General features: G+C 39.0%; 2 protein-coding genes across 2 annotated transcripts; one reads left to right on the forward strand and one right to left on the reverse strand.

Annotated features, from left to right (window-relative positions):
• The first annotated feature begins 1737 nt into the window (after positions 1 to 1737).
• tmco4 (transmembrane and coiled-coil domains 4) lies at positions 1738 to 19998 on the forward strand. The gene is made up of 14 exons (XM_015605054.3): positions 1738 to 1879; positions 3600 to 3750; positions 5034 to 5208; positions 5310 to 5337; positions 5741 to 5870; positions 6820 to 6917; positions 9524 to 9667; positions 9847 to 9966; positions 11052 to 11216; positions 11698 to 11834; positions 12056 to 12140; positions 14283 to 14400; positions 14486 to 14603; positions 15829 to 19998. Exons 1-14 carry the CDS (start codon positions 1852 to 1854, stop codon positions 16441 to 16443), a joined length of 2112 nt encoding a protein of 703 aa, XP_015460540.3. The 5' UTR covers positions 1738 to 1851; the 3' UTR covers positions 16444 to 19998.
• Positions 19945 to 25102, reverse strand: htr6 (5-hydroxytryptamine (serotonin) receptor 6). Its single transcript, XM_007246234.4, has 3 exons — positions 22778 to 25102; positions 21954 to 22088; positions 19945 to 20945 (listed from the first exon to the last, which is right to left on the reverse strand). Exons 1-3 carry the CDS (start codon positions 23702 to 23704, stop codon positions 20589 to 20591), a joined length of 1419 nt encoding a protein of 472 aa, XP_007246296.2. The 5' UTR covers positions 23705 to 25102; the 3' UTR covers positions 19945 to 20588.
• Between the last annotated feature and the right edge of the window lie 1327 nt (positions 25103 to 26429).

A 26429-nucleotide genomic window follows, 5' to 3' on the forward strand; every position in this document is an offset into this window, starting at 1 on the left:
ATATTATGCCCAACATCATCCAATGCCCAACATCATCCAACACCACTACCTCACACAATGCTCTGAAAAGCAAGGAATGAAACAATAAAAGCAAACAAATTGACACAGCAATGCTTCAAAGTCTAGTACAAATTCTTCGATGTACAGTAAAGAAAAGCATGTTACATTACTTTTAATACCCTTAAAGATAGATTCGAGTGTCTAACAGCAGCATATAGACCACCCAAACCCACCCCCACATCAAATGTAACACATAGAATGCAAAATATATTTGTAATAATGTGTTCATTCATGTAATCTTGAAATATGTAGTTATTGTTACACAGTGTTGAAATGTAACTGGTGGATTAGTCGGTGCTGCCCCCAACTGGGCACTACTGGCAAACGCAGGATTTTTCGTATATTGGCGCTTCCCTAATGTCTTATGTACAATACAGGTCAAAAGTTTTAGAACATCCCTATTGCTGTATGTTCATACTATCAATTGCTTTATCACTGCACTATACCTGTCAGACCTCTAATTCTTAAGGTGAAGAGGTAGAGAAAAGGCTTATACGTGTAATAGTTACAGAGTTCTCTGTGCTTCTGTGTCTTTCTTTAGTTATAATGATGAAAGTGTGAATGTACAGTGTGTGTAAATGCTGCCGTAACACAATCTGTTCCTGTACTGCTTTACTACAGACAAGGACTTTGTTAATTGACATTTTTTAAAATCTATTTCCAAAGCTCAGTTTATTACCATTGTTATTTACAATGAAACTAAAAATAAAACTTTTTTAGTGCCATTTAACTATTCAGTGCTTATTTAGTGCTTATTCAACTAATAATCCATTATATTTCTTTCAGTAATTTAAGTGAGCAACGATAATTTGGATACTAGAAAATTGGGATAAAATTCCAATTGTTAAATAAAATTATTTGTTGATCTAGAATTCCCATAGTGAAAGCTAGCAATGTTTTTTAATGTTTTCATTTTCTGTTAAACATCTATGTCATAGTGTTGCAACAAAGCAACATTTTTGGTTATTACATATTACCATACCTTATTACTTACTTACTTACTTACTTAGTTATTTAATGATTTATTTATCTTTAATATCTACATGTCTACATCCAGTATAATGTGGTGTACACATGCATCATAAATAAAAATATTCTTTGTAAACTTACAAAAACAGTGTTTTTATATTCGTTACTTTGTGCAGTTAGACCACTTTTGTTACATTAATCAGGATGAAGCAGTATTTTTCATCTCTGGTGCTTGAGACCTCCTCCTCCTATCTTGCATCTTCCTTGCTCTAAAACTCCATTCAAATTAAAATGATCAGCTTGTTATCAAAAGTCAAAATCTAAATTTGCTTTACTAACGGAGCTCCCATGCTTCCAAAATAATAGTAATTATTATGAACTTGTTTTTTTCTTTCTTTGCATTATATGAGGTCTGAAAGCTCATCTTTTTTGTTAGGTTAGCCATTTCTGATCTTCTGCAAATAAATGCTCTAAATGACAATATTTTATTTGAAATTTGGAAGAAATGTTGTCTGTAGTTTGAAGAATAAAACAACAATGTACATTTTACTCAAACATATACCTATAAATAGCAAAATCAGAGAAACTGAAGTGATTCAGAAACTGAAGTAGTCTCATATATGTATATATATATGAGGGAGGGAGAGAGAGAGAGAGAGAGAGAGAGAGGGCGTCAGTGATTGGATAAAAACGGGGCTGAACTTTAATCTGACTGTGGGCTGATGATGATGACTGTTCACTGTTCAGGCTGTGATAAACTCTAAACATGGAGTGAAACTGTGCGGCTACAGGCTGCTGCTGCTGCTGCTGCTGTTTGAGATTATGGACTCAGCAGATAAAGGAACTTCAGGTCTGGTGTTTAGTTTCGCTTTAGTTTTCTTAATAACAACTTAAAACTGCTAACCGGCTAACGCTAGCTAACTACCGTTCACTTACACAGACAACTTCTTTAGCTAGCCTAGCTAACTGCTAACAGCTGGCTAGCTAACGATACTAACTTACAAGCCTTAATATCAGCTAGCTAACGTAGCTAACTATCACCCTCTGTTAGTCTGAGTTACGGCTAATATATCAGTTTATATTAACTGTGCACCACTAGTTTTAATTGCTCTTTCTGTACTCATACTGAACTAAAGTCTGCAGATATGAGCTCATATTACTGGATAGTAAATACAGCTAGCTACGTGTCTTCTCAACACAAAGCTAACGCTTAGCTTCTGAAAATACTATTTATTAACTGTTAAAATGTACAAAATGTTCATATTTCTTCTCTGACAATATGACCAAAAGGCCTGTCATTAAATAATTATTTTAACCTTATTTTTTAAGTTAGTTAACCTAGTTGTATAAGTCATGTGTGTTGTTCTTATGGCAGTACATGAAGATAACTAACTTATCTAGTTTGTTTAAATAGCAAAATTGATAGAAATGACTTTCTTTTACTCAAATTTTGCCTATAGCAGGGGTGGGCAAATAATTTTCCCAAGGGGCCACATGAAAAATTGTAATGATTTTAGAGGGACAGACTAATATGCATTCACTAATATACAGCTCGGTTCAATATATATACCTATACAACATTTATAATAACCATTTTTATATAAAATAATACAGTAAATAAAACATTACACTGATACAATAAAATTTGATGGACTATATAATTATTGAATAAACATGTGATAGTTCAGTTTAGAAAACTGTAAACATTTTGCATTGTTTTGACTATCACCAAAACCTGACACATAATAGCATGTTTTTTAAAGACCAGCATTGCTTTAACTCAGAAAGGACAGTAAATGAAACATTACAGTGATGCGGTGAAAATGTTGAGCACATAATTATACAAAATATTTAACGAACATTTATGAAATATTGTTTTGTATATGTGCAACTTTAGCTGCTAGTGTTTAAAAACTAGCAGCACTATCAGCTTCACAACTGTACACAAAAAGTCAAGTTTTCCAAAAAACATAATCACTTAACTTTGTACAAAACAAATGCAATAAATGCATTGTTATGTCTGTTGTATCTTAGTTCTTAATTCAGTGAGAGAAATCTAGCCTATTTTGGGCTTAGAAAAGTGCATTAAAATCAGGCTTAATTTTTAATTCGGAAACGAGGAGGACAGCACACAAGTGATCAAATTTGTTTTATGAACAACTGAATATAGATTTTTCCTAAGTTTGGTATCCCATTACTCCAAATTGATACAATAATATCACTTATATCTTGGGATACAGGAGAAAGAGAACCTTAAGAATTTAGTGGTGTGATATGATAACCCTTTTGATTTTTATGTTTTATAGGACTCCAAACTCTTATCTTGTTTTTCAGTATCACCCTCAGCCCTGTGGAAAATTATTAGGTTGCAAACATTACAAGTTTGCACTTAAGGCAAAGATTATAGCAATGTAACCACAATCTAATTAGCTGGATTTCTTAGACTTTCTGGATCCTCACTAAGCCTAAGTTGCCAAAACAAAGACTGTTTATAAAACTGTCTTCACATGACCTGTGTTTATATCTCCTGATTTCCTGGTTAGTTATGTTGTGTAATTCTTTCGTTATAGACCCAGGGGGGAAGGAGCCCAGGCCGAATGGTCAGGAGCCGTCGGCATCAGAAGCAGAGATGGGAAGGCAGCTAAGTGAGCCAGGGAGATTTGCCTATGCTGGCTTGTGTGGAGTATCACTTGCACAGCTGTTTCCAGGACCTGAACAAAGGTAATAGGGTATAAATAATTGAGTGTGTTATTATTGTCATTATTTTATATGTGTTTATTGTAAATTTGCACACATTCCTTCTGTGTGATGGGATTTATTCACCAGCTGTTCCTAAGAAAAAGTGAAAACCCACTTATGCTGTTTTCATGAAGATTCTGACCTTTACACCATGTTAACAGTGGGATCTATTATAATAAGAACAGAGCTGTGAACAATTCGGCGGTTTTAAAACACACCAGGAATCTGACAAATACATTTTCTTTTTTCAGTAACAAATTTGAGAAAATGTTTTCATAAAGGTATTGGTGAATGGGACCCATTGTTTTTATGTAGGCCAAATGTAATTGCATTTTATGCTGCCTTCTGAACCTTTTTACACTAAAATGTCAGTGTCATATGGTTCATAAGGTTTTATAAGGTTAGGTAAATGTTTTACCAATTATTCTTGCAGAGTATTCCATATGCCAAAAGTATTTTTGAGGTATAATAATTTATCTTAACATTTTTTTGAGTATAATTTTAAGAAGAAAATCAGATCTAAAATAATTTATATTTCAAGTCCAGCACCAGCTCCAGTTGTTTGGTCACAAATAAAAAAAATTGTAGTAACATAGTTAAAAATGACTTTAATTACATAATTAGCTACATAATAATTATATATTTATTTGTTACTTATTTGTTTATTTAAATTATTACTTATTTGTTACATTGTTAAATACTTACTTGTTAGCAAACCTGGGCAATATGGTAAAAATAAAATATCATAATATTTTATCATCATCATTAGAGTCAGTACTGACCAACCAACATGCAGAGCACTGAGTAGTCCAGCAGTCTAAAGAAGATTTTGGTTTCAAATCCCAGTTATGCAGCTTGCAATCAGCTGCAAGAGCCATGAGGGAGCACAATTGGCCTTGCTCTCTTTCATACTGGGTACAGTGACTTTTATTCAGATTGTCCTAAACTGGATCAGTTACACTCTTTGTGTTGAAATGTGCAGTTGGGTTAGTGTTCTTTAAACACTGATAATATCCTTGAGTCCAGCCTCAGCTTTCCATTGCCAGATAAGACTCTGTGCTTTAAACCAAACTTATTTTCCAATGATACTTCACTATATTAAACAGAACTGTGCATTGCTGTGCTTAATTCTACAATTCTGCTCTCAGTGGGTGTGTTATTGGGCAGTAATATGACAGCATTTTTAGACACCTGAATCAATAGTAGCTTAAAAAAGCATAAAAGTGTTTTTAACAAAACAATCTAACGTAACAACCTCCTTACAGAAAGTTTCGGGAGCAGTTTCTGAAAGGCTTAGTGCAGTGGCTGGATCTGGATGAGTCTGTCATGCCAGTGATGGAGGCCTTTCTGTCTGGGCTCGGCCGTGAAGGGAACGACACGTTCCTCTCTATCCTACAGGCAGAGCCGTTGCTCAGAGAAGGATCCCTGCCCATCACACAGGTGTGTATGTGAACATCAGTCTATCAGCTTACAGCAGTGCTTGTCTTATCCTAATGTCCTTTATGTGGCGATGACCTTTTCCTTCTTTGTTTTTATTTCAGGACCTGGTTTCATTCTCTGTAAAAGATGGTGAGAATTCTATTTAGTTATTATTATATTTTTGGATTAGTTTGGAGTAGTCATTATGTAGCGAGATATTGCGTTTGTGGTGGACTTGTGGTTAAAAATCATGAAAAAATGTCCTTTTGTTGAACTACACTGCTACAAATGTGCTACAAATAAAAGGGTTTTTTGTTCGTTTTCTTTGGAACTGATAATGAAACCCTTTGTGACAGTGTACATTAGTTAATAACATTAGATAACAACTATTTCAGTTGGATGTCATTCATATTACTGCAAAAGCCAGTGTCACAGCAATTATTAAAATACAGACACTATATTGTGCAGCTTTATTCTGAACAGAATATTATATATTGTAAAGGTCTGGGCTTTTGCTGAATAATGTGGTCTTTCTCCTGATATTCTGTTCTAGGTCAATATGATGCCAGGGCTCGTGTCCTGATCCGACATGTGAGCTGCCTTCTGCGTGTGTGCCCTCAGCAGCTGGAGGACTTTGAGGAGACACTCGGAGAAAGATTGAGAGAAGGAGGAGAGGAGAGCGAGTAAGAGATTTAGCTTCCTTCATTAAATGTTTAGTGCCATAATTAAAGTGAATCCGTAAAAGGTTTTATGCAAAAGTATTATTGTGTTTTTTGTTTGTTTCTGCTGTAGGATTAGAGAATTTTTGCATTAACCCTTATATGTATTAATTACTGGCATTTTTCTGTCTTTTTTATATCATCTTACTTAGTTAGTTACTAAGCTATGTAATCAGTTATTGTTAAATAATTGCTTTATTACAGTTAGTAACAGTTATCTTATTGGTCGCATGGTTATTTATTAGTCACATAATTACAGTTACTTCTTAGTTACCTTCTTATTATTTGCATAGATTGTTACTTTGTTACAGACTTATTTATTTACTCATTATTTACATAGCTACAGTTGTTTGTTAGTTAGTTAGTTAATTAAATTATTATTATTATTATTATTATTATTATTATTATTATTATTATTTATTTTATTTTATTTTTTACTGTAGTTACTTTAGTTCTATATGTTACATAATTAGTTATTAGGTATATAGTTACCTACCATGTGTTAGATATATACTTTATTGCTTGGATACTTATTATACAGTTGTTTTCTATTGGTTAGGGTGTCTATGAGTAAAGAGTTGAACACACATTTATAACTGGTGCCTGTCTATTAAGCAGAACAGAATAGAACTGCTGTACACTATATTACCCCTATTTTTTGTAATTACTGTACAGTTATGAACTATGAGCAGTCTTTATGAAAGGAGTAATATGATAGCTTGTTCCTTTGTGTGTTTGTGTCACTGTGCTTTCAAAGAGGATTCATTAGAACAGTGAGTAAATAAAACAATTTTGCCTTCTTGTCAAAAAAATGCCATTTCATGCCTAAAAGGAGTTGTTTTTCTGGGTGCCCAATCCCTGCATGTCCCTAACGCTCCTTCCATCACTGACTCATGACTCATTTTGTCCACAGAGAAGAGTCATCAAGAAGACGGAAGAAAGAGAGGGGGCGCAAAATACGCCGTTACTTGCTGATTGGACTTGCCACTGTTGGTGGGGGCACAGTAATTGGTAGGTCTAAACACCATTTTTTTATTCACCATCTCTCAAACATGGGGATCGCAGACAATGTGCTGTCATGGTTCAGATCGTACCTCACTGGGCTCTCACTCAAGGTGTCGTGGCAAGGACAGCTGTCCTCAGCCCGCTCCTTATCCACTGTAGTTCCCCAAGGTTCGGTACTGGGACCCCTACTGTTCTCCATATACACCACCTCTCTTGGTCAGGTTATCCGCTCACACGGATGTTCCTATCATTGCTTTGCTGATGACACCCAGCTATACCTGTCGTTCTCACCTGAAGATCACTCAATCTCTGCACGGATATCGCAGTGTCTCTCTGACATATCCTCATGGATGAAGGAGCATCACCTTCAATTAAATCTCTCAAAGACTGAACTTCTGGTTATACCAGCAAAACCATCTTTTCAACACAACTTCTCTATAAGTATCGACTCTCTCTCTCTCTCACCGACAAAGGTTGCTAGGAACCTGGGTGTTCTGGTTGATGACCAACTCTCCTTCACGCACCATGTGGCCTCAGTTGCTCGGTCCTGCCGCTTTGCGCTCTATAACATCCGAAAAATTAGACCGTTCTTCACGCAACAGGCCACCCAACTCCTGGTGCAAGCGGTCGTCATCTCACGCCTCGACTACTGCAATGCCCTGCTAACTGGCCTCCCGTCCTGTGTAGTAAAACCACTCCAGATGATCCAGAACGCAGCAGCACGTCTGGTCTTCAACCAGCCAAAACGGGCACATGTCACCCCGCTGCTCATTGAGCTCCATTGGCTACCAGTTGATGCTCGCATCAAATTCAAAGCTCTTACAATCGCCTACAAGGTGACGACAGAACAGGCTCCTTCCTACCTGCACTCGCTCCTGAAGGCTTACGCTACCTCCCGGCCACTGCGCTCCTCCAGTGAACGTCGCCTCGCTTTGCCAAAAACTCACACAAAGCAATCCAGACTGTTCTCATACAGAGTTCCCCAATGGTGGAACAAACTACCTTCCACTACCAGATCAGGAGAATCTCTCGCTATCTTTAAGAAACTCCTGAAGACAGAGCTCTTCAAAGAGCACTTACTCTCTTAACACCTCTAACACACTAACTACTTCTAACCTCATTTCCTTCTTCCTCTCCTTCACTCCTCTATCCTATTACTCCCCTTTGTCCTCCTTTTATCCCTATCCAAAGATGTTTTACCTTTAAACTTATTTTACATTGTACTTGACTATTGTAAGTCGCTTTGGACAAAAGCGTCTGCCAAATGTAATGTAATGTAATGTAATTTCTGTCTGCTGGCAATTCTGTTATGCCTCTTCCTCCATAACTGATAGTCAGAGTATACTTTATGCATTTGTTTTGTTCATTTTTGACTGTTTAAATACAAAAAAGTAAATACTATAAAAAATATATAGCAAAACATTGAAACCAAAAGCAGTGAAGACATACTTGAATATGTACTTAAGGTTAGCATTTGCATAATAGCTCATGATAATTTTAAAATAAGAATCCAGGGAAAGTAGTTGTAGCTGACCCACACAGATGTTAAAAATGATATAAAAAAAAAGCTATTAAAGGGCTATTACATGTATTTTTTTTTTATATTTTTCTCAAGGTACGTACAATGTATCATATTCCAACCTCTTTGAGGAAACAAAGTACGTTGCACGTTATTACTAGACCTTTAAGAGACGGATATAAGATAACATCTGTAAGCTCTGTTCTGATTGGCTGTCCTATATTATGCCATTCAAATTGCTCTCTTCACTATGAAGTGCTGGGGCTAAACTGGGGTAGGCTCAATAGGTGGAGCTATGTATGTGTTTTTAAAAAACGTGGCGGATGTATATGGGCTGTTTTAACTGGTCAATGAATTTTAACATTTCTATCAATATTACGTCTAGCTTCTAACCAGGAAAAACTAGGAAAATCCGTATAATATTTAATAAGCAGAGTTCATGAAGAACCAGGAAAAGTCATGGAATTTGAAAATAGCAATTTCCAGGCCTGAATAAGTTTTGGAAAAATAAAAATTCCCAGAAAGCTTTGGAAAATTAATGGAAATTTGGTCTACAAATAAAAGCTCAGAGTTAATTCAGTAATTTAGCCCTACACAGTAGAGCTCTCAGGATCTGACACACATTTTATTACCTAAAAAATTGTGTGTCAGAGTCATTTTAGGTCTAGTATAATCAATTTCGATGATAGTTTTAGTTGATATTTGGTTTTATTGTCAATGTCTGCAATGTCTGTTTTAAAATACAGTCGAGGTAGGCATGGAAGGCATGGAAAAGTCATAAAAAATCATGGGAATTTATTGGTGAAAAGTGTATGAACCCTGAATATGTGTCTGTTAACCTTTTGAACCATGAATTTATAATTATTTTATTAAACATGATTCGAAAACTACTATTAGGATTAATTTAGTTTAGCATGGTTCTATATAAGATTCTATGAAACTGATGTTAATATTGAAAGTACCACAGTTATGATGGTGTGGGGCTATACACAGGTTGTAAGAAGTTAAAGACGATACCACTAAAACCTTGAGGCTGCTGTACTATAGGTTTTAAATAATCCTTAATAGCTCATTTGCTCTCTGTGCATTCTAGGTGTGACAGGAGGTCTGGCTGCACCTCTGGTAGCTGCTGGGGCAGGGGCAGTGTTGGGGGCAGGAGGGGCAGCTGCACTGGGATCTGCCACTGGTATTGCCATTATGGCCTCTCTCTTTGGCGCTGCTGGAGCAGGCTTAACTGGTGAGTCTCCCTCTGAATACCATCACTATCTGTGGAGTGCCTAATTACCTCTCCATCATTTCAGTGGGAGTCAGAGGATGCTTTAACTCTTGGTTCTCCTCACACCTTTTTTTAAAAACTGTCTCTTTGTTGTGGTTTTGTACCTGCCAAGCTCATTTACTTCCTTCCCTCTTTATCAGGCTATAAGATGAACAAACACGTGGGTGCGATTGAGGAGTTCGAGTTCCTTCCTCTGAACTCAGGGAAGCACCTTCATCTTACTGTGGCTGTGACTGGATGGCTCTGCAGCGGCAAATACAGTCAGTGTTTTTAATGCAACATCATTACCTAGTCCTTAATTATCATCATTATCTGGTAGAACAAGCAGGTAGTACCGTAACATGCTGATTTAAGTTTATAGTGATATTAAAATCAAAATATATATGTAGATACTAATACATTTTTGTGTTTGATCTTAGCCATTTTACATCAGGTCCTGTATTTGTTTAATCAAGGTCCAAAACACAAACCGTCAATAGGTCATAACACAGTTGGGACCAATGGTTGGACAAGATTCACATTCACATTCACATAGTTTTACCAATAAAATAATAATTATTAATTTGTGTGTAATTAAAAAAAAAACTATGTAAAATACATTTTTACTAATGTTTTCAGAAACCTATTGTAATACAGACCTACAAATCTTCATTATTAAGTCAGACTGGTTTTACAATTGGTATTTATTGTATTGCAAGCAGGGCTGCAAAATATATTGTTTAAGTTTCTTTATTGCAGCCTGTGCAGTGTTTCACGTAAAGCAAATTTAATTCATGCATGCTACTACTACAGAAAAACACAATATTTAATAGCATTTATTTTGCCCAAATTGTTGATAAACACAGGGCATTATTAATATCTTGACATGTTCTACTATTTATTTCTGGTGAAATCTGGTGACAGTCAATATGTTTTTTTAATGGTGAATATTTATAAATAATTCATTATTAATATTTATTATTAAAAATCACAATAGAAAAAAGGCTTCAATAATAGTGATAGTTAATACATTATTTTCAGCATCTGTCACTGACTGACATTCATTACAAGGCAGATAAGCTATATAAATTGGAAAATTTATTTTTCAGCAATTCAGACATCCTTTGTTTTGCTGATTATAAAATGTATTTATACACACATAAAATGTAGCCCTATCATCCAGCTCTTAACTGTCGTATAAATCACAGAACAACAAAATATCACAATGCAGTGTTTTTCCTATTCGTTCATTCCTAATTTCAAGGCTTGTGCTTACAGCTGTAGCAGTATGTAGCAGTATGATTACAGTAAGGCAGTCAGTTCTAATAATAGGGCACCTTTGTCCTCCTCTCTGTGCTTTTTCTAGGTTCCTTTCAGGCTCCGTGGAGAAGTCTTGGATCCTGTGGAGAGCAGTACTGCCTGAAGTGGGAATCGCGCTACCTCAGAGATCTGGGGTGCATTCTTGACTCCCTGTGGGATGGATTAGTCAGTGTTGTGGCCCAGGAGGCCCTTAAGTACACTGTGTTGTCAGGTGGGTCTTCTGTGAGCTGTGGCACTAAGCATGGGCATCTAAAATGTCAGCTTTACAGGAGAATAAATATGTTTTCGAATTTCAATGGAATCAGTGTAAAAAAATATTCCAAGATAGTTTGGAGCATTTCTATTGGTCCATTCATCCATTCATGATTGTAACCTTGAGTAGTTGAACTGGCATGATTTAGTATTTTACCCGAACAGGATTGTATAGCCTTAATGTAGCATGATTCTTTTTTTTTCTTGCCTTTCTTCAGTATAGCAAAATCTGCACCTTGAGTAGATGCAGTCAGTTCCTTCCTACACTTCTGAACACTGAGTTACCTATATATATATTATAAATCTTCACCTTTAGTGACCCTGTTTAATCTAAGAAAAGCAAATGCTTTTAATGTGTCAGACATTAAAGCAGGAAGTTCATGGTTCAGTTTGCATCCACCTTTTATTGACTGAAGATTTCCTGTCTCGCTCTTGTGCAGGCATTGTTACGGCCCTGACCTGGCCAGCCTCTCTGCTGGCTGTGGCAAGCGTGATTGACAACCCGTGGGGAGTGTGCCTGAGCCGCTCGGCAGAGGTGGGAAAGCACCTGGCCCAAGTGCTCCGGAGCCGGCAACAGGTTAGTGAGGTGTTAGATGGAAAAGTTAGGTGGAAGAAATTTCTTTCCTGTACTCTTAATAGCTGCTCTGTGTGGCTGCCCCCACTAATAGAAACCGGTAGGAAGTGAGTTATCCAGGCTTTGGTGTCTGGGCTGCCAGTGCAGAGCCACTAATTAGAATGGTGTCCTTATAGCTACCTCTTCTTTCATTCTTTCTTTCTTTTTTCTTTGTCTGATTGAAGGGAAAGCGACCTGTCAGTCTGATTGGCTTTAGCCTTGGAGCTCGAGTCATCTATTTCTGCCTAGAGGAGCTCGCCAATGACCAAGGTGCATTTATTTTTTTTTGTAAACCTAGAATAGAGGATACTAACCCTGGCCCTGATGTAGCCCCTGCCATGCATATATTTTTAAGTTCACCTACAATAAAAGACAAATTGTTGACTTTGGATCATTGTGCCATATTGTATACAATTAAATTAACATTGATTTTTTTATTAACTAAAAATACAAATCCATTTTATTATAGTGATATTCTGCCATAAAAAAACTGTCTATTTTGTGTTGTTTTTTGCTATTTACTGTGAAGTTGTAAAGTACACTGCTCAAAAAAATAAAGGGAACACTCAAATAACACAATATAACTCCAAGTAAATCAAACTTCTGTGAAATTAAACTGTCCACTTAGGAAGCAACACTGATTGACAATCAATTTCACCTGCTGTTGTGCAAATGGAATAGACAACAGGTGGAAATTATTGGCAATTAGCAAGACACACTCAATAAAGGAGTGGTTCTGCAGGTGGGGACCACAGACCACTTCTCAGAACCTATGCTGTCTGGCTGATGTTTTGGTCAGTTTTGAATGTTGGTGGTGCTTTCACACTCGTGGTAGCATGAGACGGACTCTACAACCCACACAAGTGGCTCAGGTAGTGCAGCTCATCCAGGATGGCACATCAATGCGAGCTGTGGCAAGAAGGTTTGCTGTGTCTGTCAGCGTAGTGTCCAGAGGCTGGAGGCGCTACCAGGGGACAGGCCAGTACACCAGGAGACGTGGAGGAGGCCGTAGGAGGGCAACAACCCAGCAGCAGGACCGCTACCTCCGCCTTTGTGCAAGAAGGAACAGGAGGAGCACTGCCAGAGCCCTGCAAAATGACCTCCAGCAGGCCACAAATGTGCATGTGTCTGCACAAACGGTTAGAAACCGACTCCATGAGGATGGTATGAGGGCCCGACGTCCACAGATGGGGGTTGTGCTCACAGCCCAACACCGTGCAGGACGCTTGGCATTTGCCAGAGAACACCAGGATTGGCAAATTCGCCACTGGCGCCTTGTGCTCTTCACAGATGAAAGCAGGTTCACACTGAGCACATGACAGACGTGACAGAGTCTGGAGACGCCGTGGAGAGCGGTCTGCTGCCTGCAACAACCTTCAGCATGACCGGTTTGGCAGTGGGTCAGTAATGGTGTGGGGTGGCATTTCTTTGGAGGGCCGCACAGCCCTCCATGTGCTCACCAGAGGTAGCCTGACTGCCATTAGGTACCGAGATGAGATCCTCAGACCCCTTGTGAGACCATATGCTGGTGCGGTTGGCCCTGGGTTCCTCCTAATGCAGGACAATGCTAGACCTCATGTGGCTGGAGTGTGTCAGCAGTTCCTGCAAGATGAAGGCATTGAAGCTATGGACTGGCCCGCCCGTTCCCCAGACCTGAATCCGATTGAGCACATCTGGGACATCATGTCTCGCTCCATCCACCAACGTCACGTTGCACCACAGACTGTCCAGGAGTTGGCGGATGCTTTAGTCCAGGTCTGGGAGGAGATCCCTCAGGAGACCATCCGCCACCTCATCAGGAGCATGCCCAGGCGTTGTAGGGAGGTCATACAGGCACGTGTAGGCCACACACAATACTGAGCCTCATTTTGACTTGTTTTAAGGACATTACATTAAAGTTGGCTCCAAATCCAGGCCTCCATTGGTTAATAAATTTTATTTCCATTGATGATTTTTGTGTGATTTTGTTGTCAGCACATTCAACTTTGTACAAAACAAAGTATTCAATGAGAATATTTCATTCATTCAGATCTAGGATGTGTTATTTGAGTGTTCCCTTTATTTTTTTGAGCAGTGTATATTTTTAGTAATTTTTTTTGTTTGCAGTAGCAAATTTGTCATATTGCCAAGAATATTGTGATTTTATTTTACAGCCATATAGTGCATATCTAGTTGGAAACCCAAGTCAGGGGGCTACATCAGGACCAGAAAGCATTTCAATGTTGTTCACTTGAGCAGATCAGAGATGTGAATATTAAAGAATAATGTAGCATGCACTGCTTTGAGCCCTCCCTTTGTCTCTACTGAATGATGGAAAGGTGAAGACATTAATTTGCACTGCGTGGGCTGCAATAGCGAGCCTTATCTACTGTAGAACATTGAAAAGACATGTCATGTCTCATTACCGGTCAGGCAGCGAAGGTGTTGTGGAAGACGTCGTTCTGCTGGGAGCCCCTGTGGATGGATCTGAGAAAACGTGGGATCGGCTCTCGAGAGTCGTTGCGGGAAAGATTGTTAATGGATATTGCAGGTTAGAAAAAGACTAATTGAGTGTATGTGCAGAACATATTAATGAGGAATAAATTAGAAGAAATATGTATGTCTTTCTCTTTTAGGGGCGATTGGCTTCTTGGATTTTTGTATAGAAGTTCTAGTGTTCAGCTCTCTGTAGCAGGGCTCCAGCCAATCAACTCCAGTGCTCGTCGCATTGTTAACGTGGATCTGTCATCTGTGGTGAGTAAATGGCAGTGCCCACATGCAGAACACTCCCCAGGCCCACAGAATACAAGCATAATATTTCTAAAAAACATTATGCCAGAATGTAGAAGTTCTGAATCTATTACACTCATTTTCTAACCTATACCAAATCAGATTACATTGTTTAAACCCATTAAATTGCCTATTTAACAATATTTCTGTCTCTTTAAATGTAGAGCGCTATCTCTCCTAAATTAAAAGTTACTGACATGTTTCAATCACATATTTGAAACCCTTGGAAAGTAAGAAGGCCTCGATTTCTGGTTCAGAGAAATGTGGAGCAGCACCTGTAGTTAAATTAATCTGGAGGTCGTTTTAAAGGGGATGAGGGGTTGTTAAAATGTGTGAGAATGCTTTGTGTGGCGTGAGAATATGAGATTGGATCTATAATGCTTGAGAATTGGCCGTTCTACTCAGGTCTGCACAGTAGGAAGCAGAGGTTCATCTGCTTTTTCCTATAAGTGTAGATCTGTTTGCTCTGTGTCTTACTAAGACAGATTGAGCTACTGTGAGAGAATTAGCATAGATACTACCTAAAATGCTTAAATAAATTGCTGTGCTGTTTTTGGTACATAAACAATAATATATATCATAAGTAGACCTCTGGAACACATTAAATTCATGAACGTTAAGAGTTTAAAACGCCGCTCATACAGGATTTTTGCAGAAAACTAAATTTAAGTGAAGCATTTTTAATGATACAGTCACCAAACCACATATTGAGTAGATTAATTCAGTTTCCTCCTTTTGCTGCAGTACCTTGAAGTCAAATAACTACTCAGCTCACCCTGCTGACTGGCACATGAAATAAGAGTCCTTGTGACTGAGAGCAAATAAAGAGAGCTGTGATAAGCAGAGCACATTCATTGGACAATGCGCGCAAGTTACAGCATGAGAACCTTGACCAGGGTTAGATCTGCCAACTACGCCTGAGCAGTTTAAATCATCGGTAGATCTTTTGAAAATGATCGTAAGGGTTGTTATTTTTGCACAAATGTACCTGCATTAATGCTGATGACAAGGACACACAATTATATTGAATGTTTCAGCTGATACATTGAGCAGTAAGAACAGTACCATGACAGAGAATGTAAAGCAGCTCAGATTTATTGATATTGGCAATCGTCAAGAAGTTATTTTTTTTTTATATTGATAGATGTCAGCTCTACTTTTGTATTTAAAATTTTTATCTCCTTGTCAGGTTAACGGTCATTTAGACTACATGCGTCAGATGGACACCATCCTTGTAGCAGTTGGTGTTCCTACCAAGGAAGGAGCTGGAGTTATGGCTGTCCAGCCTCAGATAGTGACTGCAACTCAGGAGAAACTGGAAGTCACCGAGGTCCAGTCAGCCAAAGAGAATGGACAACAGGAGGAAAAACCTGTATCAACCTCAAAAACTGAAGGAGAAGAAATCTCTACTGAGAAAGAGCCAGACGATGGCTGGGATATTCCAGACATCTCAGACTTGCTGGACTCTCTCAGTGACGCTGACACTGCTCAAAAGGACTGCAGTGTTTGTTGTGCAACTGAAGTCAGCAAAGGCACAGACTGTCAGGGCAGAGGTGAGGAAGCGGGTGAAAGTGACCCAGACCCTGAACACATGTCCTGGGACTGGGACACCACACACTGGACTGCTGAACACACAGGCACACACCAACCGAAACGAGCTGAAAGAATCACAAAGGACCAGCTAGCCAATGGCAAACTGTCTTTTTCTCAGCCAGCCGCAACACCACCCACACACTCTCTTCATACCCCGCTCTCAGAACACTCAGCGACAACAATTGTGGACTCAAATGGTGATGTAGGCTAACTCAGCTCTTCTCAAGACATTGTTCTGGGGTGCCCCTGCAGTGCACTGTTCAGTGGCTTGTCTGCTGTAAACTACTTATGTAGCTTTCCACAGGATAAATCAGGTCAGTACGGTGTGTAACTGGATCACTAGTTTAACTAGAGGAGCTGCAGTAGTGAGTATTGTAATTTATATCTTATATTTATACAACTCTGGAAAAAAATAAGAGACAACTTCAGTTTCTGAATCAGTTTATCTGATTTTGCTATTTATAGTTATGTGTTTGAGTAAAATGAAACATTGTTGTTTTATTCTATAAACTGTGGACAAAATTAAAATAAATGTATTGTCATTTAGAGAGTTTATTTGCAGAAAATGAGAAATGGCTGAAATAACATCAAAGATGCAGAGCTTTCAGACCTTAAATAATGCAAAAAAAATCAATTTCATATTCATAAGGTTTTAAGAGTTAAAAAAATCAATGTTTGGTGGAATAACCCTGGTTTTTAATCACAGTTTTCATGCATCTTGCCATGTTCTCCTCCACCAGTCTTACACACTGCTTTTGGATAACTTTATGCCACTCCTGGTGCAAATAATTAAGCAGTTCAGCTTGGTTTGATGGCTTGTGATCATCCATCTTCCTCTTGATTATATTCCAGAGATTTTCAGTTTGGTAAAATCAGTGAAACTCACAATTTTTATGTGGTCTCTTATTTTTTTCCAGAGCTGTATATCTTATTTTTTCTCAGATTTGCACAGTAGAAATCTTTGTAGGATTTTTCAAATTACTTTACCTTACAATGTCATAAACCGAATGCTGACGTCAGTATTAAGATAAAAAAAAAAAAGTTAATGCTAATGAAAATAGTATTAGGCCAAATCATTGGCCTCATTTAACTGACAACATGAATCATATAGCCTTGATAGGTACAACCCCAAAACAGAAAATGTTGCCACAGTATGGAAAAAAAAAGCTTTGACTTTTATTTAATTGCAGACAGTATGAACTAGTGATGTCAATGCTAACATGTTAATGAGTGTAATTAATATGGAGAATTTAATGCAAACAGTTTTTTATATATATATTTAAATTAATTACTGCGTTTTCTGAGCCTGTTGACATATCAGCAGTTTTATGAAGTGATTTAAAAACACAGCAAGTTTGTACTACAAAATTACATTTTAATTAGCCTTGAAATGTATTCATTGGATTTAATCTCATACCTAACACTACCACCATGTGTGCACATACGCACAGCTGCCTTTCCTAAAGCATTACAATAAAAGATTCTAATTAAAAATATCAAAACTTCCCTGTGGTAATATAGTACAGTATATTATTTCTGTCTCCCTCACAAAAATACAGGGAAATATCAGAATTTTAATTTATAATTTTAATCATGACAATAATATTAGTTATATAAGTTATTGTTACCACTTATATCGCTAAATATAATTCTATCTTCATTCATTCTTTTTTTTTTTAAATATCCAAGTGTAATTGATCATAATTAATCACAGAATATCGCCGTGATTAATCTGCTTAGTTTTTTTCATTAATTGTAGTTCACTTTATTCATTAATTGTACTTTAGTGTCATGTTATGTTTGATAAACTTAATTTTATTTGCACATCCTCCATTCCTACATTTCAGGCCTGCAACACATAAAAAATGTCAGGACGGAATAATTTAGGGCAGGTGTTGAGATGTAAAGTATTGTAATCATGATTTGGTACAAAGCAGCATTCGCAAAAGGTTGAGTCTTTGAGGAGCAAAGAGGGGCAGAGAATCTCTAGCATGTCAAAAAAATGTACAAGATTGTGTAAAAACGCATCTAGGATGGACCATCATTGTGTATACGTATTTCAGAGTATGCTGTGTCCTCTGGACCAAAGACTGGATCCAGAAGGTTCTCAGCAAGTCTAAAAGCCAGGGTATGTTATGATGTGTGGGGGGTTTGTCAGTACACTACTGTAATGGCAGCATTCATGCGGAAAAGTAAACCAAGATCTTAGAGCAACATATGCTGGCTTCAAGACTTCCTCTTTTCTGGATCTATTGCATTTTTCAATCAGACAATACAAGACCTTATGCTGCACACATTACAAGGTGGGGCTGTGGAACAGAGCTGGTAGAAAGAACGAGACAAAAGAACACCTGAAACACTTAAACCACTTTGTATCTTTGGTGTAAAATCATATTCAACATTAATAATGTCTCATCATTACAAAGTGGATTGAGAAGTAAATGCTTCTATGGAATGTGTTGCAGGCCTGACATGCAGGAATTAATGTATATTAACAAATTAATGCAGTTAACCAGACAAAAAGAGAAATATCCTTGGTTTTTACTGTCTGCAATGAACCACAATTCAATGAGAACTGACTCTATTTTAGCAGTTAGCCTTGTACCATTGATTACATTCAGGTTTTTAATTGCTTTAATTTCAGGTCAAATGAAAAAGGACTGTTATTATTAATAGAGCTGTAGACTGGAGAGATAATTACATAATTTGCTCTAAAATTATTAATTTGCACACTTGCTTAGTACTCAATTAAAATGATGGATGTCATTGTTAATCACTCAAGCTGCAACACCAAGTAAAGTATCTGAACTTATTTTGATATGAATCTTGTGAGGATCTAGATTTAAATTAAGAAACACATGACGTAAATATGATCATAATAAGATTATTGGGAGAATAGTTTGACTTCACTTTTTGTTCTTGTTTAAACAAGTAAAATCTCTGTGGGTAAACGATATGTGCAAATGTTTGTGGACACCTCTTTCAATAAATGAATGCCAATACTTTTGTCTATATAGGAAATATTGGATTCCTTCCAAAATGTATTCATTTTTCAGTAAGATTATGTAATTTTATGTACATTGCTGTGACAAAATTCATGAGACAGGAGCTAGTATTGTGTCCTATGAGAGCTAAAGAAACCTGCACATGTGAGGCCCTCTGCGTGAATGTGATTTGTGCCAGAATCGTTGTCTTTTTTTTCACACAGACAGTTCTAGCCAGATGCCGTCGGTCTCAATCATTACGACCTACTGCATTAGGACACTGGATTGATGGATGTTGAATGTCCCATCTCTCTCGCAACCACTATCAGGCCTCGAACTATTCGAACTAATGAATAACTCATGACTCATTGCCATGCCTAATGTTCAGCATTACTCACAAGATAACACCTCATACTGTAGCTTATACAGGTGTGGGCATACCCAAGCTGTCCCTCAAAGTAATATTTAATGATTACTTTTTACATACTCTTAATCCATGATGTTTGGCATGTCAGTGTACTTTTATGGGCTAGCTTATTGAGCAGGGATTAAGCTGAAGCTCAGTTTTCTTTCGATTGAAATTATTATAATAATAATGATTATATAATAATTTCCTGCCTGTAAAACAAGTCGTATAAAAGGCTGAAAAATCTTGCCATATTTTTACACCTTACAGTCTCATAATTAAACACGTCAAATAAATGATATGCATTTATTGTGCTTTCACTTACAAAGAGATCACATTTTTGCAAAATATTGGAATAAAAGTTACTGGAATTTTCTACAGTTTGTTTGAATTTTTCATGTTAAATAATTTCTATTCTATTAACTTCTAAATGGTCTTAACAGCTGACAGCGTGAGAGTGGAAGTGGCTGTTTTTGTGGCAAACAGCCCATGTCGAAATTATGCCTCCGCTTTGCTCACCTCTTGAAAAACCAATGTAGGTTCTTAATTAAAGAACTTGTTACAGCTTAACGGACAGCCACTTGACATTGTGGCGGGAATTAGTGAGATTCCTTTTACTCTCATCTTGTCTTCCATCTGTTGTGGTTGTTATGGTAATGCTAGAAGTGGGAGATGTGTTGCACAGCTCTTACAGGCTCTGTTTTTCTGCTTTATATGCATCCCAGGCAACCTTCATGCTCGTCTTCATAGCGTGGCGCTGTCTCTGATTTGGTTGGTCTCAACACCAAACACCCCCACACAGTTTTGGCAGGGGTGATCTGAATACACAGCCTCTGAAGGATCATAACACTTTTTTTGGTCTCTGTCTTTACACATTTGGTGTGTAATCTATGGGCTGTATCTTCACTCCCAGTTGGTGTTTGATTTTTTTTCCTCCTCCTCCTCCTCAGTCTATCAAGACTCCCATCAGTCAAGCGTGTCGACCTGGTTAGGCAGGAGTAAAGGCAGGTCAATCTCGCCGTGCTCCGCATCCAGCAGGTTTACTGCATCTGTGGCAGTAGCTGGTGGCTGTGGTGGGTCTGAGGCCAGCGAGGGAGGCTCGCTGGGTAACTGAGGCTCACCTGAGTTGCGTAGGGAGAGCGAGAGCGGCGGGGAAGGCCGTCTAGGGATGCGTGAAGAAGAGCAGCAAGGCAGCAGACGCCCCAGTGCCCTCTTAAAGTCCCGCATGAAGAGGGGATAGATGATGGGGTTCATGGTGCTGTTGCAATATCCCAGCCAAGTGATGGCATCAAAGAGCGAGGGAGGGATGCACTCACACACGGCCTAAAAGAGGGAAACGAAAAGGAAAAGGTCTCAGATCATGGAGGAGGTCAATACTCAAGAGGGGAGAGGAGTGGGAAAAGGTCATGAATGTCTAGTTTCACCAGAGGAAAGGGAACGGCTCGGGAGGCTTGCAGGATGATGAAAAGGGTAGGAGCGAGAGAGTGAGAGAGAGCGAGAGAGCTATTCACACACCATATTGAGTGTGAAGGAGGGAAACAGACAGGCGCACCAAGAAGCTCTCCGAGCCTGTGCTGTTTTCCGTGGGAGACGAGTGAGGGACACAGATGGGGGGTGAGATGACTGGATTACTGAAAGCAGGATGGGTATAATTTGAGAGCGGGATGGGTATAATTACAGAATTAAATAGGGGGACTTTCTGTTTGTCAGTCTTTCAAAATGTCAGAGGCTCTTGCATTTATTCTGAGGCAGAAGGTGGGGTGTACAATTAGCGTGCAAGAATTCAACAATTACATGTCGATCAAGTGGTCTTGGGAGTAGGCAAATGGGAATTAATCGATTGAAGACAAGTTCTGTTAAAAGGACGCATCAACTATTGGATGGACCTTTGTCAAGACCTTTGTGAGGCTGTCCAATTACCACAGCACTCTTACCCCATTTTCTCCACAATATGGAAGGAAAATTACCAAATTTCCTTTCGAATAAACTCCCCATATCACTAGTAACAACCCCAACACAAGACGGATAAAGGTTAACACATGCCTCCTCTGATATATGTGTTTTTCGAACTTTCCGAACTTGGGTAACCATCACTGGGTATTTAATGCTCTCAGAGGAAAGAGCAGCTCCCCAGCTTTGATGCATCAGCTAACAGATGCATGTGCTTACCAACATCACACTAGTAATGAGTGATCAGAGAGGCTAGCACCATCTACCCACAAAGAAAGAGCAAGACCAATTGTGCTCTCTCTGACTCCGGCTGCTGATGGCATGCAACATGATCCGCCAACCACACACTGCCAAAACTGGTAGGAATTTACAGGTACTCACCTGTGCCATGTTGGCAATGAAGAACGGCAACCAAGCACTGAAGAATAACCCCAGCAGAACTCCCAATGTAAGGCTAGCCTTGAGTGCCCTCTTCCCCTGCTTGTGAGCCAGACGACGTTCACTGTTCACCGACAGCTGGAGGAAGCAGGTACAGAAATATGTTCAAATAAAGACACTTTCATAATGTTGCCATGGGATGAGAGAACTATTTATGAAGCACTGTTTTTGAAAATGACCATTGCAGAAGGCAGAATTGCCTTGCATAAGGTTCTTTGTGCCGAACCTGACAGACCTTTATATACCTTCAAGGACTTTACCTCAGCTTAACTTAGTTTAAATAGCTTTTAGCACCTTCTGCATTCACAGTTGTGTCTGCACATTGCCTTTTTGCATTATGAGAAACATCTTTTGATTCTAAACTCTTCTACCTCCCACTCCTGCACTCATTTTTAATCTTTTTTTTCTCACCTCTCAAATGAAGGACACTGGTATATTCACTTTGTCAACTCCATCACCTCTTCTTTTTTATGGACTGGAGAATACAGTAGATGAGAGCAGAAAGGCAAGGCTAACTTAAGTGTGAGTGTGTGAGTACACACTGCTTTCTCTCTTTTTCTCTCTCACTCCCTCTCCCTCTCATTTCCTTTCTTTCTCTATTTTTTTCTTTCTTACTGTCTCCCTTACATCCGTGCCCACTTGAAAGCCCACAAGGCTTTCTCCTACAATATGGTTTTCGGTTTCTTGCATTAACTGTTTCTATCCCCAATGCATCCAAATCCATTTCCCTGCCCTGCCTTCCTCAACTGCCCACTGCATGTTCTTACCGGAACGTGGCGTGACACCTGAGGATCCTGGTGGCTGTAGTCATCTCCGTCCTGGACAACATGGCCAAGTGAAGGAGGCTGGGACGGCTCCCCTGGAGAATGATGGGGATACGGAGGATGTGTGAGCGCCTCTACTTGACGCGCTTGCCTCCTGGCGGCCAGCAGGATGCGGCAGTAGGTGAAGCAGATGGCTGTGGAGGGCAGGAAGAAGGTGAGGAAAGTGGCCACCAAGGCAAAGGGCAGGGTGACGCTCAAACGGCACTGCAGAGATAAGGTGCCTGAGTTTGACAACTGGAAGTAGGAAGGGGGATAATAGGTGCTCAACTCTGGCACTGTTTCATTGGTCGAGCTGTGCCCTGAGTGGTCTTTTGGACGTCCCAGGCTGTGCCAGTCCATCTTTATTGGCAGGAAGGAGGTGAGAGCTGCCAGGCCCCAAGCGCCACCCACAAGAAGCAAAGCACGGGGCGGGGTCATGCGCTGTTTGTAGCGCAAGGGGGATATAATAAGGAGGTAGCGGTCCAGGCTGATCACGCACAAGTTGAGGATGGAGGCGCTGCAGCACATCACGTCGAAGCAGAGCCAGACTGGACAGAATCCTGGGGATAGGACCCAGGTCCCACAGAGAATGTTCAGCATGGCAGGCGGCATCACCACCAGAGCCACCATCAGGTCTGAAAAGAAGAGAGACACTAGGAAGCAGTTGGAGGTGCACCTCAAGGACCGGTGGGCGAAAACCAGAGCGATCAACAGGATGTTTCCACAAGCTGTCATAAGAATAATGAGGGACAGCATGATTGCAAGCAGCCATGGACCACTGCCACTGATGCTCCACACATCGCTGCTATGAACGCTGTCGCTGAGGGTCCTGCTGAGGTTCCGGTCCACACCTGATGTTGCTTCTGCCCAGGGCAGAGTGGAGTCGCTCATTGTAGGAGCTGCCAATCGTCAGTCTTTACCCCTCCTTTCATAACAAAGCGTATCATAACCTTTCCATTATTTTGTAAAGAAAGTGACAAAAGGACTTGTCCTTACAAGCATTTTTCCAGGTGTCTTGTGTCTTCTGGCTAGAATGTAAGCCAAAAGGGATCTTTAGGATCTCTCGCTACAGATTAAGAGCGAGCACAGGGTCAGGTAAGCATAAAACAGACATGTCCCATTGTAGTATTCCAGTATTCCCCATCCATCTATCCTTCCAGTAAGGTTAGTTCAGCTGAGCTTAGTTTCTTTCACTCATTCAAATGCCTCGATATTCCAAAGCTGTCGGTCCATTCAGCTCAGGAAGAAGCTTTAGTGGGGAAAAAAGGTTCCATGTCTGGCTTCTTCCAAGCTTAGCACCAGTATGAGCAGTTCAGTTTCAGCCAGCGTGCTTCAAAGCTGCGTCTCATGATGACACTCATTTGGGGGAGGGCATCCGAGAGGTGGGCTTTAGTATGAGTATGTGTGAGTGAGAGAGAGAGAGAGAGATAGAGAGAGAAAGAGAGAGACTGACAGAAAAGAGAGGGACACTCTTTAGTGAGAAGAGAAGAATAGGGTCTTTATTTGCAGTTGTAGCACCTAAGAAAATTATTTAAACCACAAAATTCATTTTTTTCAACGCTGCTGATAAAAACTCTTTAGTGCTGGAAGCTTCATGTTTTTCCTTTGTTCATTTATTGTGTCATTGTGTGTACAAGTGCTCTACAGGTATCTGTGTTCGCGTGCTTTTCCTCTCAACTCTTCACTCCTGTTAATCCCTGTGCCGTCCACTCCAGCGTGCCTTTCAAGCTTGGCTCGCCGCTGCCGAGGACAGAACGTGTCTGAGCATCACACTCTTAATGCGTGCTTATGCACATTCACAGGCAATGCTAATCAGAATTAATGGAGAGGTGCCATCAATATAGATTTTTTTGTTTAATGCTTACCAGTATTTTTGGGAAGAAAATGAATTCACTCAATTTGTTTATGGCAATAGCAATAACATCAAAGCAGATTATTTTTTTTATTTTAGCTGTTATTGTTCGGTCTTTTTGGGTATTCATTTTCACTGAATGTCAATACTAGTTCCAGTTCCATGATTTTGCCCTGTTCCATCACACGGATGTGGAGTCACTTGTCTGTTCAACATGGACAATTCAAGCCAGACACCGCTACACAATCATTGCCACACACTGTGCTGTCCACTGTGAGTGGGAATGACTTCTATGACATTTTCTGGATTAAGAAATAATATATAATAATGCCCACACAACTTTAAATAGAATGTCCCATCCATCTGGCCCCCACGATCAGACCTTATTCAAGCTCTGATCAGTCATCTTGTCTTGTCAAGAGCACATTGCCCATTGTTCAGCCTCACTCACAAGATAACACCTTACAACTTTTGTATTTGTATTTGTAGGTACTTCCAAGCTATTCCCTGAAGTGACACTTCATCAATTTGTAAACTGCTATCTCATGACTTTTGGAATGTCAGTGTGAAAGACATGGCCAAAGGTTTCCTTTAATCATCACCCATTTTTTGGCGGGCAGTTATATTTCTATAACAGAATGATGCCATTGGTTGAGCAACGTCACAACTAATCAAGTCTGTAATGAAGAACACTTGACACTGTGGATCGAGGAATGTTAATGTTAGGTTAAGGTAAGGTAAGGTATGATCAGTTTACATACTGCTGTTCCATGACTTTTGGCATGTCTGTGTACTTGGTATTAGCTGGGCAGTATAATGTGATTTTGACACTTTTGTGATAATTTTTTTAACATAAAGGTTCTACAAAGACATAAAATAACAACGTTTGGTTCCAAAAAGAACAATTTATGTACAAATAAGCTGTTACCATACATTTTTTTTAAACCTTTACAGTGTTCTTCATTTACATATCTATTTTACAAAAATATATATTATTTATAGCATTGCTCTGAAACTGTCCTATATAGCCCCTTAATTTTAACAGTGTATTCTTTATCATCAATTGCCTATAGATGAATTAGGTATTGGGTCTATAATTTGAAAGTTTGACTGCATTTATCAACAGAAACTTCTTAGTTTCAAGATAATAATTAAATGGTAAATCTCTACCCAACCACAAAAGTACTGGAATGAGCAGGATCATTCACAGTTCAGTGCACTATGGGCTTTATACCCCTCTAGCCCCTCTGTGTATCTGTTCCAGAGAGAACTATTCTATTAACAGCATGTCTTTGCAGGAATCAGACAAGCAGTGTGTTTATGTGCATTTGCACATCTGTGCACAAATGTTGTCAACAAATATTGACAGACATGAACATGTTTAATTAGAAAGAGGGCATTATCAGCCATGGTTGATTACACTAACCCTTAAATGCACAAGTGACTTGACCCTAGACTAAACTAAGTGGAAGAAAAAAATACCTGTATTAGAATCAATAACTTTTTAAAAATAATCATTTTATTTCTCATTTTTTTCCTAATTCCTAATGTATGCAGCCAATTACCCAACTCACTCATTAGGACTGCCCCTATCACTACCAATGCTTAGATAACTTGTCAAAAGTTAATTGCTTGAATTTACTGCCATCTTAATGTGTTTGAGAGCATCAGTTGTACAGTTATGTAGAGGTAGAGTTTGTATAATACAGTGAATAGCCCTATTTGAGTAATGTTCTAATCTATATTATGGCAACAACTACTCAA

Source organism: Astyanax mexicanus, chromosome 13 (assembly GCF_023375975.1).
Source record: "Astyanax mexicanus isolate ESR-SI-001 chromosome 13, AstMex3_surface, whole genome shotgun sequence".
Taxonomy (NCBI): Eukaryota; Metazoa; Chordata; class Actinopteri; order Characiformes; family Acestrorhamphidae; genus Astyanax; species Astyanax mexicanus.